Source organism: Crocodylus porosus, unplaced genomic scaffold (genome assembly GCF_001723895.1).
Source record: "Crocodylus porosus isolate Cpor-Errol unplaced genomic scaffold, CroPor_comp1, whole genome shotgun sequence".
NCBI classification, from domain to species: domain Eukaryota; kingdom Metazoa; phylum Chordata; order Crocodylia; family Crocodylidae; genus Crocodylus; species Crocodylus porosus.
Genome location: NW_017728915.1, coordinates 4109369 through 4124822, shown reverse-complemented (window position 1 = coordinate 4124822; position 15454 = coordinate 4109369). Strand labels below are relative to the sequence as shown.

At 44.1% G+C, this 15454-nt stretch overlaps 1 protein-coding gene across 2 annotated transcripts in view; it reads right to left on the bottom strand.

The window, feature by feature from the left end:
• CTCF (CCCTC-binding factor) overlaps positions 1-13719 on the bottom strand; it is a 29189-nt gene extending 15470 nt beyond the window's left edge. Inside the window, exons 1-5 of one of the 2 annotated variants that reach the window (XM_019535562.1) lie at positions 13575-13719; positions 5102-5894; positions 4298-4468; positions 3384-3517; positions 886-1006 (exon numbers count right to left, since the gene is read on the bottom strand). In XM_019535562.1, the coding sequence (XP_019391107.1) occupies positions 886-1006; positions 3384-3517; positions 4298-4468; positions 5102-5894; positions 13575-13583 (1228 nt within the window). In that variant the 5' untranslated portion in view covers positions 13584-13719. The remainder of the gene's footprint in view (positions 1-885; positions 1007-3383; positions 3518-4297; positions 4469-5101; positions 5895-13574) is intronic. The other variant, XM_019535561.1, reaches the window with a different exon arrangement.
• Positions 13720-15454: the final 1735 nt, after the last annotated feature.

Genomic DNA, 15454 nt, shown 5'->3' with positions numbered 1-15454 from the left:
CCGGCTGGGCAGCACGTGTATGGCCCACAGAGGGGCACTGCTGCCCTCACCCCCACCCCAGCCCTGGAAGTGGGCTGAAGTGGGGGGGGGCAGGGAGGCGCTGTGGTGTGCCACATGGCCCTCCCCCTCCCCTGGGAAAGAAGGAAAGTATGGGAAGGCACTGAGGGAGACATTGCAGCGGCACCCCTGAACGTGCTCCATCCCCACCTGCCTGCCCACCTGGGTTGAGGGAGGGGGAGGTGTTGGGGAAGCCCCACACGGAGTGCCTGCCTGGCCGGCAGCACATGAAAGTGGTGCAGCATGGTATTGGCCCTTAAGGGAAGCTCCACATGGAGGCACCGAGCCTGGCTGGGCCTACAGCCAGCCAGGCACTCCATATCTTTTACCAACACCTCAGCCCCCAGCCAGCTCCCTGCACCCAGCTTTCCCCCACTTACCTAACTTTACAGGAAGGAAAGTGAACCTGAAGCAAGCCTTGGGACTGACTAAAAGCCTCAGGCCCTGCCTTTCCTCCTCTGGGCAGGCCTGGGGGTTTCCCACCCATTTTGCAATCAGCTCTGCAGAGTTCCAGCCTGCAGGAGCTCTTTGCAAATGTGGGAAATCCAGGGGTTTCTCTGCTAAAAGGTAAAATCCACGTTTTCTCTGATAAGGGGAAATCCGTGGTTTTCTCCTTTTTTCCATGGGAAATGGAAAACCGGGATCCCTGCTGATCAGTCTTCCTGCATTTTCTTCATTGGCGGAGTTTGCGTAACTTTTTCATATAAGCATGTAGCAGCCTTATTGTGCCTAATGCAGAGTAACACCCGCTGAGAACTCTAATACACTTGAGAATCCCTGAGCCTCTATGCTGAAACAAAGAGGATATTAAAAGTATGGAATCAATACCAGAGTGGGTTCTCATGTGCCTCTTCAGTTTGTAAGTATCTCTGCTGGCATAGCTGCACAAGCTACACTGGAATGGACGCTCTCCAGTATGAGAGCGAATGTGGCGTTTCAACTTGCTGACCTGAAAGCCAAGAATGGAGCTAGTGTTAGTTTGGCAAGTCAAAGTTTTAAGACAATACAAGCCAAGAAATTCAGCAATTCACACAAACGATCAAAATCCTTCATATGCAACCTGAAGTACTCTGTTGGGTTAAAGAGTTTGGATAGACAAACTCTTGAACTGGTATAAAAAGGTTTATATGATAATTTAAGATTCTGCTGAGATAGTCATGGACAGATATGCAGTTAATACCCCAGTCATACCAGCTCAGACCTCATGCAGTCAGTGACTAGTATGGCACCTCACTGCTAGTCACTGGGGGGAGAAAACCAGGAGCCCAGTGTTGCTTGTGGCTCAGCCTTGAGACTTCCTATGATAGGATTTGCCATATCTTCTAGGAGTTTGAGTCCAAAGGACCCAGTTCCAGGTCTTCACTTTTGCTAGTCACAAACCATGCAGGAAGATGGCACTGAGGATTTCTCAGTGCAAAGGTACAAGAATAGAGGTCTACCACCCCAAGCTCCTGAAGATAGAGGCCAAACACCTCTGAATTCTAGCAATATTCATGGCATTGTGATGCTGAACCTGCAATTATAGGATGGTTCTTGCCTACATGATTGGCCTGCTGTGAGGTGGTCTTCCAGAACACCAACAGGCAAGTGACTAAAGTTTTAAGAAGGCAAAAAGTGGAACTTTGTGGCAAGCTGTCAGCAGGTTACTGAATTGGTAGATGATGAAGAAATCCAGAACAGCTTGTTTTGGGGCACCTGCAAACTGTCTACAACCAGTTCTGGATATAGGAGAAGAGGACTGACTGCTGGGAGAGAGTAAGCGCTGCAGATGCAAGATAAGCAGCAAGGGTGTCATGCATGGATGATCCAATGCTGCAATCTTCCATAATTCCAGTCATGCCTCCCTGATAAGGTGGGGAGCAGCTCCCACTGTTATTTCCAGCATAATAAATGGAATGGCTAACACCTATCCCCAACAGCCCTATCCTCCCCTTCTTTTGTATGGATGATAAAGCCTCACACAGAGCATCTATACCTCCAGGAAAAAAAAAGTTCAATCACCGTAGCAACTGCTGACTAAATGTGCCCTTGGCCACCTCAAGGCAAGGTGGTGAGTATTCACTATTAGGTAGGATGCCTAAAAGCATCCAAACTGATGTTATGTATGAATCACTGCTGCACACAGCCTTGGGGGGAGGCGTGGCAGGCATGTCTCCCAGATTTGTGCGCAGAGCAGAGGTGGGCTGCCTGCTGCAACCATGCACCCTGCTGCTTTTGCCCTGGGAGCTGCACACTACCTGTGCTGTGACCCATACTCATCCAGCATTGCACAGCTCCTGGGGCAAAGGCAGCAGACCTCCAGCTTGTAGTGGGCAGCCAGTCTCTACCCTGCACACAAATCTGGGGCAGGATATGCCCTCCAGGCCCTCCTTGCTGGGATGAGCCACCTGCAGCTCCAACCTACTCCATCCCTCACCATGAGGTTTGACACCCCACCAGACTTACCTGCGTGCGTGCGTGTGCCCTGCCCCTGGAATTCAAGAAGCCTGGGCTGCCCTCTGGCTCCTCTGCACTGCTATCATTGCCCTGCCGGAGGTGCTGATGACGGCAGTGAAGAGGAGCCTGGCCACAGGCTCCAAAACCATGTGCACAATTAACACGTTAGAAACATTAGCACAGTAATTGGTTTTTGTGTTAATTTCACATGTTAACAGTGATTAATAATTATTAGGGCTGTCAAGTAATCACTCAGGTTGCCAGCAGAAGTTCATTCTTAAGGAACAGGCTGACAAAACCCTGGGGGTATAAATACTCTGAGATTTAAGTGAAGTGCATTTAACCCCTCCCCTCCAATGGAAGTCAGCAAATTAATCTTGAAAAGTTATTTTTAAATAAAAGCCAATACTGGGTCCCCACAAGAACATAGATTTCACAGATATTCATAGATTTTTAGGGTTGGAAGGGACCTCAGTAAATTGAAGTCCGACCCCCTGCCCTGGGTAGAAAAGAGTGCCGGGGTCAGATGACCCCAGCTAGGTGCTTATCTAGTCTCCTCTTAAAGACCTCTACCTCCCTTGGAAGCCCATTCCAGATTTTCGCAACCCTCACCATAAAGAAATTTTTCCTAATGTCTAATCTAAATCTAAACAGTTGGAAAGTTCTAGCCTGTGCGCGCAAATTCTAGAACCAGGTCCTCTTTAACCAAAAAATACCAACCTGATTTTAAGGACAGAGTGTTTTTTAAAACAAGTTTCTACCCAGGGCCAGGTTTATGGACAAGGCATGACCTCCTGAAAATAACAAGTTTATAATGGTAATGGTAATGATAACAGAGGTTTTCTACATGCAACATGAAAGATTGCTTATGTTGTTAAACCCAAACTTACCTCCACACTAGCATAGTCACACATTGAACATTTGAATGGTTTCTCATGAGTGTGTTTGTAACGGCGATGCCGAACCAACTCTCCACTCGTCACAAAGGCCATGTCGCAGTCTGGGCACTTGTGAGGACGAGTACCTAAACATTTGTTGCAAGACAGGAAGATATTGAAGGTTGGTGAGGGGGGAAAAAAGTACATGCTAGCTTTACTCATTATAAACTGAGAACTGGGGCTTCATACTTCGGAAAAAAATTGAGAGACTATAGCAAAAATAGGCTACACGAGAATTTATTACATCTTCTACAGTAGTTGAACAGTTATTTACAAAGACTGCGTATGTAAAGAAATGAGGGATAAGGAAAAGTTTCATCTACTTAATCACATTGCCAGGGATGGGACAGGAACAAGAGGCATGCTTTATTCTGGTTGCTGGTTCAATTAACTACCTACTGCCCTTCTACAGGTAAAGTTGTTATACTAAAAGGAAGTACCAAATATCTTTTAAAAACATTTTATTAATCTCGCCACCCTGCATTTCTCCTTGAGTATCTCTGGCCCCTGGTCTGTTTGTTCTGCTTTGGTTGCTTGTCCTTCCTGCCTGCAAAGAGCAGCAGCATCACCAGATAACTCATCCCAAGCCATAAACTTGAACCACCTCCCACAGAAGTTACGGGGAGCTTTCCATTAGCTTCAATACAAGTTTGCTATAAAACTGACTGAGGTCCTATTGTTGTGTACTGGCCCAATATAGCAAAAAGGCAAATCTGATTTGGTTCATATTACAAACAAACAGCATTATGTAACTCCTTTCCTACAGGGTGATCCCACAGGACCCTACAGCATTCTTATTTCCATACAGAAAGCAGGACTGTAACTCTAAAAATCTCCAAAAACAATGTTATCAGTGCATATAATACCTGTGTGAGTGTTGAGGTGGTTCCTCAGCAACGTGACTGTCCGGAAAGCTCTGCCACAGAGATGGCACTTATGTGGCCTTTCATCAGTGTGGCTTTTCATGTGCCGGTCCAAGTTGGAACGACGTGGACAGGTATAACTGCACAGCTCGCACTGGAATGTCTTTTTTACACCTGACCACAAAACAAATCATCTTTAGCTACCTACCTGCTCCACAGCATTACATAACTTAAGTTCCAAAAATCTTTAATTTCCTTATCATCACTTAAAAGACAGCAGAAACTTTAATAACTAAAACTAATCAAGATTCTGATTAGCCATACAGAGTATTAAACTGTTATCTTCGAATTTTAATTGGTATATCATTAATCAACTTCTTCCTCCACCCTATTCAGAGGATAAAATGAGTAGTTCCATAATTTAAAAAAATATTTTTATTTATAAACACAAAACAAAGATGTATTCTTCTGATGTCAAATCATTTGCCAAAGAGAAAAAATATATCTTGAATTTTATTTTCTGATATAAAAATAAAATCTTGAAAGCTAATGTCTGTATTATTCAGGGAAATAGGAAAGATTATATAATTTTTGTACATGTTAGCTTTATTTGGGAATAACGATGATAAAGTACCAGACTCCCAGCTATTTTGCAGTAGGGCTACAAAAGTGTTTCTAAAATGTAAGTAAAGCCCTTATTTCCAAAGGAGTTTAGTAACACATTTGACTTCCTTTTTTCAGACCTACTGTATGCACCTTTCTTGATATCTATATTGTAAAAGGGCTAGGGAAAGAATAGCCACATACCTTTCTTTTTTATTTTTGTTGGTTTAGGGGGCTTCATGTTGCCCACCACCTTTTCTGCATTGACCTCAGACAGCAAACCCTCTTGCTGCTCCTCTTCAAAATCGTACACAGACACATCCACATCTTTGCCTTCCTCAGTATAACGAAGCTTGCTCTTTTTGGTTTTCTTTGTTTTTTTGGCTGGTGGCTGATAGTCTGGATCTTTCTGCCAATTGGGATCTTCCTGTGGCTGAAGTTCTCCTTGCTCCAGTGTCTCCACCTCACCATTTGCACCTACTTTCACTACCTGGAAACCTTCTGGTAAAGGGAGCGTGTGACAGATCATAGGCTCTCCCTCTTGTAGGCCTCCTTTTGAAACCTCATTTTCATACGCTCCCTGAAGTTCTTCCACAGAAGTGGTGGCAACTGGTACAGTCACTGGAACAGGTACTTGGACAAGCTGAAGCTCACCAATGTTTATAGGCTGTTCTTCCATATTAACAACCTGAAGTGTTATTATCTGTGTGTCATCCACTGTAGCCTCTGTTTCCTGAGGCACAGTGCCTTCCATTACTTCAGTCTTCATTTGAAGGAGTGTTGGATCCAGCTGTTCCATCATCACCATCTGCACACCACTACTGACATCCTGCACTACTTCACCCCCATCTGCTTGGTTAGGTGGGATATGACAAACATCCTCCTCCTGTCCACCTTCACGGCGTCTTTGATAGGTTTTTCTTTCTTTTCCCTTGATGAAAGTTTCAGACTCCTCCACAATAGCCTCAACTGCCTCACCTTCCATTTCACCTTCCTCCTGCAGAAACAAGAAAAGTATTTACAGGAACTACTTAGTGACCATGAAAAGTAGAAAACTGACAGGATAGATGATCAAATTGAAGGCAAGTGGCTAGGCAAAAGCAATACATTCACTAATGACCAAACACAGAAACCAAACAATTTTATAATTTAGGTTCTCTTGATTTCATGTTACTAGCCTGGTTTTAAAATGGAAAGCAATTGAGCCAAAACTGAAATGTGCACATTTCTGTACCAACTTCACTAACAGAAGTTCTTTCTCTTACAATCTACAAATTCCACAGGCAGGATATGCATTGGTATTATTCACTATTTATAAATTATTGCTCATGTAGTTCCTTAGTCAACATAGCTTTGAGTAATCTCATAGTAAGCTGGACCATATTTTTTAGAAGACATCAAAATAAAGTAATTAAAGTAATGTTTGTACCCAGTTTGTTAAACAGCACTGTATATATTTGGAAAGTTTCATCTGTCCCTAAAATTACAAAAGTTTAAAAGTTTCTATGGATTTGGAGAAAGGGTAAACTGGTTAAGAATTATATGCAACTAAAAGTTACTCAGAATGATAAGAGTAACTCAAATCTGGTTTATTTCATGCTTCTAATGTCTCCCTCTAGCTCACAAAACTTAAATAACTTTCCAAACAGATGTCATTAAAAACACTAACATGCACTTGAATTTAAATATGAAAGAGTAAAATAAAATTTATTTAATTATATTTGCTGTGGATATTCTGGCACCCTATCCTGCTCCTATTCATGCAAAAAATGCTTTAGGATGATGACTTCAGTAGAACTTGAATCACATATGCTTGAGCCTGTTGCCCTCTACTGGCTGAATGCTGCTTAGCAAGAACAAAAATATAATTTGGGGTGTTAAACATCTGGCCCACAGGAATACTCACAGTCCAAAAGACCCACCTCTGAGTCTGGCCCACTGGCCCTGCTGAAAGCATTTCCAGCTCACCACCAAGGGAGCTGCGATGAAAGAAGCTAAGTGGGCTAAATTAGCCTCTGAAGTGAAAAGGGTATATAAATGTCCTACACAGAGATCTATTCACAGTACCATGCATACACTGAGCCCCATCAAAGTGTTCTCAACAAGAACTTGCAGGCTAGGACTTGGCCCACTTAGCTTCCTTCATTGGTCAGTTATGGAAAACAGCTATGTGCACTGGACTCTGTCAAAGACAGAAACAGTAAGGTTTATGAAATCACCATTATTTGGAAAAAAGAAACTACTGCCCCCTAACAGCACATAGTAAAAGGCACAGTGAGAAAAATATTCTCCTTATCCACCTCTGAACCAGAGAGGCTTCCTTTAGAAAAATTCATGTAAACTACAGAATCGGACAAATTGACAACTCTTCCTGCATTTCCTGCTGAAACTCCCCCTTCCCTTTTGGTAAACTATACAAAGGTCCATTTTACTGCTGGGGCAACAAACCACTAAATTCAAGTGACTTGTTGGAGCTAAACCGTTCTCAATGGTGGTGGATGATAGAACAAGGAGCAGTGGTCTCAAGTTGCAGCAAGGGAAGTTTAGGTTGGGTATTAAGAAAAATTCTCTCACTAGGAGGGTAGTAAAACCACTAGAACAGTTTACCCAGAGAGGTGGTGGAATCTCCATCCTTGGAGGTTTTTAAAACCTGGCTAGACAAAGCCTTCGCTGGGATGATCTAGTTGGGGATGATCCTGCTTTGAGCAGGTGGCGGGACTAGATGAACTCCTGAGGTCCTTTCCAACCCTAATTTTCTATGATTTTATGATTCTAATTTCATATAAAGAACTAACCTTATAGATAAAGGCTGGAGCAATTTTGCTACACTTATCACTGCAGAATCATGGAGAGGTATTATTTACATAGTAGCAGATAAGGCATGCTTCAGTATTGAAAGAATCCTAAATCATAGAAATTAAGGGATGGAAAGATCATTGAGTGCCCCCTCAAGTCTCCTCTTGAAGACTTCCAAGGTTGGGGACTGTACCACCTCCTTGGGAAGTCTATTCCAGATTCTGGTCACCCCTTTACCATAAAGTTCTTCCTTGCATCCAACCTGAAACCATCCTTTAACAGTTTAGGGCCATTGCTCCTTGTTCTCCCCTGGGATGCCCTAGTGAACAGTTTTTCTCCCAGCTCCAGATATTCACCCCTTACATACTTAGCCACCAGGTCCACCCACAGCCTTCTTTTCCCCAGCCTGTACAGTCTTTCCTCATAAGGTTTGTCCTCCAGGCCTTTCATCATTCTTGGGGTCCTTCTCTGGACCCTTTCAAGATTCTCCACATCTAAGTCTATTTTAGCACAGGGGTAGGCAACCTCTGGCACATGTGCATGGCATGTGAAGGCATTTTGCTTGGCACTCACGAGAGAGATTGTAAGCGTTCTAAGAACTGCCTTTTTGTGAGAACTGGATGCTCCAACACTGAGGTTAGTTGAAGGGTTTACCTAACAAAGTGAAATCTCTGACAATACAATGTTGTTTGCAACCAGCAGCTCCAACCTCCAGGTGGCACTAAAATACCAAAAATAATGATCTACTATTTTATGTGCAGTACCTTTCACTGCTCCAGCAGATCCTTTCTAACACCACCTAGCTTCCCATGGACCCTAAATTCCTGTAGGCAAATGGCCAAGCACACAAGATTTACAAGAGTAGCCAACTGACTGGCGTCCTTCAGAGGATCAGAACACAGTTTTTTTCTTTAACTAACTGCAAAACATAACCTGTTTTCTAGATGAAATCATCTTGAAGGAGAATAGGTCGTAGAGAAGAGAAGGTGGCACCCCTTGGGTGGCCAAAATCCTAGCAGCAAGATAGAGAGAAGACACAGAGAACTGATTATGAATGAAGAGCCCAGAGAAGAACAGCATGGTAGGAGGACAAAAGGAAGAAGACAAAAGGATGAAAGTGAAAGAATAAAATAAGAGAAGGATAAGATGAAGGGAAGGACAGAAGAATGGAAGACAACTTCTTGGGTCAATAAAATTGCATTTATGAATTGCATTATTACACTGCACTGTAGTGGGATATAGGTTTACATCAGTCACGTAAATCAGTCCACAGACTCCTGATAGTAATGTGGCACTTACTGCTTTCAGGAGCGGAATATCTGTTGCACTAGAAATCTTTCCCATCTGTACACAAAGGAACGAAGTTACATGATAGGGATACATCAGTATAGATTCTGTACAGGAAAATTATATTCCTCTATTCTATTGGGATTCCTTGAGCATATTAACAAAACTATATATATAAAAAAAAAAAAAAAAAAAAAAACAGAACAGTTTTTCAACAGCTTTTCTAAAAATTTAAATTACTAAATGAAAATAAAGCAGTCCCAAGCTAGTAACCAGGTAGAGCAAGAGAACAAAGAGAAAAGTTAATGGTCAGTTTTCAATTTAGCATAAAGTTCAAATTAGTTTTTGCATAATTTTCGTTAACTTATATTCATATAAAAATTACTTGGAAAAACATAAGGAGCAGTATGTTGAAGAAGTTAGATGAAAATCTATTTAACTTGATCAACAGGAAAGACTGAAAGGTACATCAGGGAGGACCTAAAAAAATAGATAAACAAATAATGAGACCAGGAGAAACCAGATGCTGACAAATCCAAGGTAATCCAAACCAAAAAGAATAATCTGAACCACTGACATATAGTAAGGTTCTAAGTCAACTATAAAAAACTCAGGGAAGATCTGGGCAGCACTGTGGAAAATGCAGGGTGCCGGAGCAATCAAAATGAACAAACAACGTTCAGAGGCCTAAGCAATGGAATTAGGGGCAGTAATGCAAAAATTATTATAAGAAATCAATGGTCCCTCATCACCAGAGATCCAGGTTTAACAAAGTAAACTGTGTATTTTACCTTTCACCAGAGGCAAATGCGGATTTCTCATTTTACAAGAGAAACCCGCTAATTTTGCCATTTTGCAATGAGCTCCCTGCAGGCTGGCAGAGTTCCAGCCTGCAGGAAGATGGGAGGAAGCAGGAGGAGGGCAGAGAGACAGGGGGCACGACATGTATGGACACGCACATGGCCCCAGGCAGCCTGCAGAGCAGCTCCAGCAGGTAAGTGTGGTGAGGATTCATAGAAGTAGGGTCAGAAGGGACCTTGTAGATCATCAGGTCCGAACCCCTGCCCCAGGCAGCAGAGAAGAACCGGGCTCAAATAACCCCAGCCAGGCAGATGTCAAACCTCCTCTTAAAGGGGAGAGGGAGCTGGGCAGGGCTGAGGATGCTGCCCAGCCAGGTGAGGCTTGCAGTCACAATGCGTGGCTGCAGGGCCCCAGCAGGAAGTATGATGGGGCCATGGGTGGCTCGTGTGGGGGAGGGGAAGGCCAGCTCCCTGCTGCCACGCACACTTGAAGGGGGCAGGTGGGACCAGTGCCCCCCAGATCTGTACCCAGGGCAGGCACAGGCTGTGGGCTCAGGCTTCTGCCCTGCTTCCCTCTCCCAGGGCCCCTGGAGCCTGGCGGCAGGGCTGTCCGGGGGGAGGGGCGTGGGCATGCAAATCAGGGCAACCACCCGGGGCCCCATACTTTAGGCACCCCTGCAGACAGTGCTGTACAAGGCTCTGCACTCCACCCGCTTGCTTACCCTGCCCCCCACCCCCCGGGTTCTGCACAAGCTGATACGTCCCTGGGCCTCGCACACCCCTACGGACGGCTCAACCCAGAGGGGCTGCGTGGGGATCTCTTTGCCGCTGCTTGCCCCCCCTGCCCCTGCTTTGAGGGAAGCAGTCCCACACCACTGCCCTCAGCACAGCCCTGCACGTAGGAGGCGTGTCACTGGGGCAGCACAGGGCAAGCAGTGGTGAGATCGCTGCCTGGCTCCACCAATGCCTGCCATGCCAGGTTGTCTCTGCTGGGCTTCAGAGGCCCCACGGGAGAGAAGCAGGGCAGCAGGGAACAGCGGAGTCATGCAGAGAAGCTTCTAGCCGCTGGCAGCTGGAGGCCCCCTCTGGCAGGGCTGGGGGGTGAGGGGCACTAGCAAGGCTGTGCAGGCTGTGGGCGGGGCTTTAATTTTAATCACTGATTTTGGGGTTTTTAGCAAAGAATTTGGTATATTTTAATCAGGGAAAACCAGGATCCCTGCTCATCACAAAAGGATATTAGTAGAAAGAGAATGGGGTAAAATGACCAGTGACAAAAATGAGTGGACAAGTAACTCCATCAAAAGACAAGCTGAAAAGACTAGGACTGCTTTACATAAGTGAAATAAAAAGTACAAAATGACTGGTAACCAGTAAAGAGAAATCAAGCACAGCTGATCATAATGTGGCATAACAGAGAACCTTATAGTGCAGACCTGGCTTAAGTTTTGCCTTAGTAATTAGGACACCTCTAAACTGACATGCCTATCACTGGCAATGCCTCTCCCTTGTATACAGATGTAAATACTACCTGCAAAACTAGTACTTCTGACTGTATGGCTCATGTCATTACATTACATCAAGGCAGGCAATTATTTCAGGTGGAGGGCCACTTACTGAGTTTCGGCAAGTCATCGAGAGCCACATGACAGGCAGCCAGGGACAGATAAATATTAAATTTTCTAAATTTTTTAGGGGCCCTACGCATCAGAGAGAATGGCCTGATGGGCCACATCCGTCCCACAGGCTGCATTTTGCCCACACCTGGCCTACATACATCCCTTTTAAAGTTTTAAGGCTTTCACGCCAATGTATTTACAATTCATTCCATTCTAAAGTTCAGTTCCTGGTGTTAATAATGCAAGTGGAAATATGCCACAGCTTCAAATCATGGAAAGTCTATGTATTCTGTACCTCTGCTCCAGACCCAAATAAATCAATGACAAAACTTCTGACTTAAACAGTCCAAGCTCTTTATAAATCAATCCTTCCAAATACCATTCCCCCAGCAAATTTGAAACTGACATGCAAAATCCTAGCTAACTGCACGGTGCTGTGAAGTTTCGCTGTGACAGAATGAAGGCATATGAAATTTCTATTGCTGCTAGGAAGGGCTAGCAGGGCGAGGTAAAAGAAATACTAATAGCAGTAAGTACAGTTGCTTAAGCACCCAATTAGCAAACACTGACATAAATTTCAAGCACTTTGTGCTGAACATTTCAACAATTGAAGAACATGGACTATTTTGACGTGGGATTATCCCATTTGCCTTTAAAGCCTAGCAAACTTTGTCAGTGTCATGACAAATGAACAAGTGGTCATAGTTTCAGTATGAAAGAACACATCATATTTATTATCAGTAAAAATGTCAAACTATAGACAATTGATCTTTCCTCTAATGGCAAACCTAGTGTTTGTACAGACCCTATAAGCTATCACAGATAGTGGCAAATAAATATTGTGAAGTATCACTACCAAAAATGCTATGGAGTCTTTCCTGCAAGAGATAAAGGGTAAAAAACCAAACAAACCAGTAACTTGACACTAACAGCAATCAACTTGAAACAAGAACAGCTTCCAAAACTAAAGCATAGGAAGCCACCTCAACTAGATTGTACAAGGATTCTCTAATATAGGGCTGTCCAAATTGCAGCATGTGCGCAGTTAACTTGTGGCCTGCAGGTTCCCATATGGGCACCCCTCCCCTTCACCCCATTACTCCTGCTCCTACTAGGCTCTCCAGGCTCCCACTGCCTTCTCCAACTTCTGCTTACTTCCCCTTGGCCCTGGATGGCCCATAGCAGCTCAGAAGTTGAGAAAGCTGGAGAACTTGAACATAAAATGGAAATTCTATACATCTGTCAGTACAACAGTGATTAACAGTAAAGGGAAACCCTTAAATCAAAGTTCAAACTCATGGTTATATTACAACTATATGCTAAATAGGAAATACTTTCCACTGTTTTTCTCATAGATTTCATAGACATTAGGGCTGGAAGGGACCTCGGGAGATCGAGTCCAGCCCCCTGCCCAAAGGGCAGGAAGTCAGCTGGGGTCATAGGATCCCAGCAAGATAAGCATCCAATTTACTCTTGAAGGTGTTCAATGTAGGTGCTTGAACCACCTCCAATGGCAGACTGTTCCAGACCTCGGGGGCGACAGTAAAGAAATTCTTCCTTATGTCCAGCCTGAAATGGTCTTGCAGGAGTTTGTGACCATTCTAGTTGCCTGCATCCTAATGAGGGGACTGTCCAATTGTGTATGTAATTAGGCACCTATAGGTAGGGTCTGTCAAAAGAAACTAACTCCCTGCCTACACAAGGATGTTATATCAAAGTATAGGTAGTATACCTGAAAATGTTATGCATATACATTCAATTTTTCTAATCCAGATTACTTGGCATTTTAAAATTTCATGACATTACTTCACTCTGGTGACTGCTCACATTGAGTCACATGAATTAATTCCTAATTGCTACCTAAACTACACAGCTTTACACTTAGATTAACTTTTCTTTCCATCTGTATTTCCCCAACAGGCTTGGGGTCACCTTTAACCATCTTGTATTGTATTAAAACACAACTGTACAAAGGGATTTAAGTTTTTTTTCCTAGATCCCAGCTGTCCAGTGTCATGATGGGTAAGGCAGGAGCTTCTCTCTCTGCTTGGCATATACATCCCCAACCTCTCCCACCCCAAAACCAGAACTCTAAAAAATGGAATCCATGTTGTAGTGAGAATTTTAATTGCCAGTTGTATCAAATCCCACCCACATATTTTAGCCAGCCACACTTACTGTCCACATATCCCTTCCCAGGCTTCTTCAAATTTCTATCTCACTCTCATGCTCTGACCGTGGCCCTCTTCATTCCTCTCACTCAAGATGCTGGCACCACTGAGCTAAGAAAACAAAACAGAACAAAACAAATTGCATTTCTTGATAAGCATATTCATTATGGCAGCAGATACAGAAAGAAAAATTATTTTAAAAGGTACAGGAATACTGCCTAAATAATTCACTAGCTTTTATTCACATTGAGTGTTCATGAGGTAAGTGACCCAAATCAGGCTAGACACATTTATAATGTTTATCTTTACAGCAATTACTGCATCATTTCATTAATTTTGCAATATACTTTATGCTTATCTGTAGGTGCCCAAAGAAAAACAGCAATATTGTTCTCTTTTGGCACAACACTGCAAAACAAAATGGCTCTCAGAACTTTTCATAAGGTTATTGTTTCCTGCCTCAACTGGGGCTCATTCTTGCTGAACAGAAATGTTGCACGTCTTCCTGGTTAAATACAGTATTTTAAAAGATTTTTCCACGTCCTCTGGATACTCATCTTACAATAAATTCCTTTAGCGAAAGGACAGCCTGAAGGGGCTCCAGGTTTGAGGTTGTCACCACCCCCCCCCCCAGGCACTGGTTTCCCCAGGTGGTCATTGTGGATTTTTTTTTCAGTAGATTGGGGGCATGAATATTTTCTGCAAGCTCCCACATGAGATCTACTAAGTTGTACAACTTTCCCCACTTCCACTTTGAATCTCCACTAAAATTTTCCAGACTAGGTACTCCTTCTGTCCCTAGATTATGGAAGGGTAAGAGGTTGGTTAGTGTGGAAAAGAACTGACACTTACTCAAGCTGCATACAGAGATGTGGAATATCAGGTGGATCTCCAGTGTCCAAGGGAGTTGTATCTCAAAGGTCTACTAGGTTGATTTGACCCATTATGAGCACGTGGCCATTAAAGTCATGGTCTAGCTTTGGTAAGGCCAGCCTGTATGAAGGTGTTTGGCTGACAACCATACTTAGTAGGTAGGTCCTGACTGCTTATGTAGGGCACTTGCCTTTTCCAAGTGTTGCTTTGATTCCTCCACGATCTTATCAATATGTACTGCAGTGGTCCTCAACCAGGGGTATGCAACCCCCTGGGGGCTCACCACAGGTTTCATGGGAACTGCGGTGGACGCAGACCTGGCGTGATTGTGATCTCCGAGGTCAGCTGGGGCAGCCAACACCTGGGCCGAGCCTGCTGTTGCTGCCACCACTACTACCCGGTTTGCAGAAAACCATGGATTTTCTTTTTTAAAGGAAAAAATATGGGAAACAATGGGTTTCTCTTGGCAGGCTAGCAGCATTTCAGCTTGCAAAGGGCTGTGTGGGACTGCAGGGAGCAGGAGGCGGCCAAGGGGGATGCTACATGCATGTGTGGGAAGGTAGAGAACCTGAGGGGAGTGGCAACATCAGACCATGCCCCCCCCCCCCAGCACGTTGGGAGTCAGGGGCACCAGCAGGGTCAGGGGACTGCAGGTCAGGAGTGAGGGGGGCTTAGAGTCCAAAATATTTGAAAACCCACTGGTGTACCCAATCCATAGCCATGGGGCTGAGCGAGTGTGTGAATAAGGTGGGGTGCAAACAAGGGTGGAACCCATATTTTGTGAAGAATGGGCCTCACCTGGCTAAGACATGCACAAAAAGTTACTGTAGGATAATTGTGAGACTGTTAAGAGAACCTGTTATTTTATTTGAAACCGAGGTGACATCAGAGGTACTGCTTCAGGACTAGTTGGTCTCATCTGTCTGGCCATTTGTCTGGGAATGGCAGGCCAATGTGAGATGGGCATATATTCCAAGAAGTCCAAAGCCCCAGAACCAGGAAATGAACTGGGAC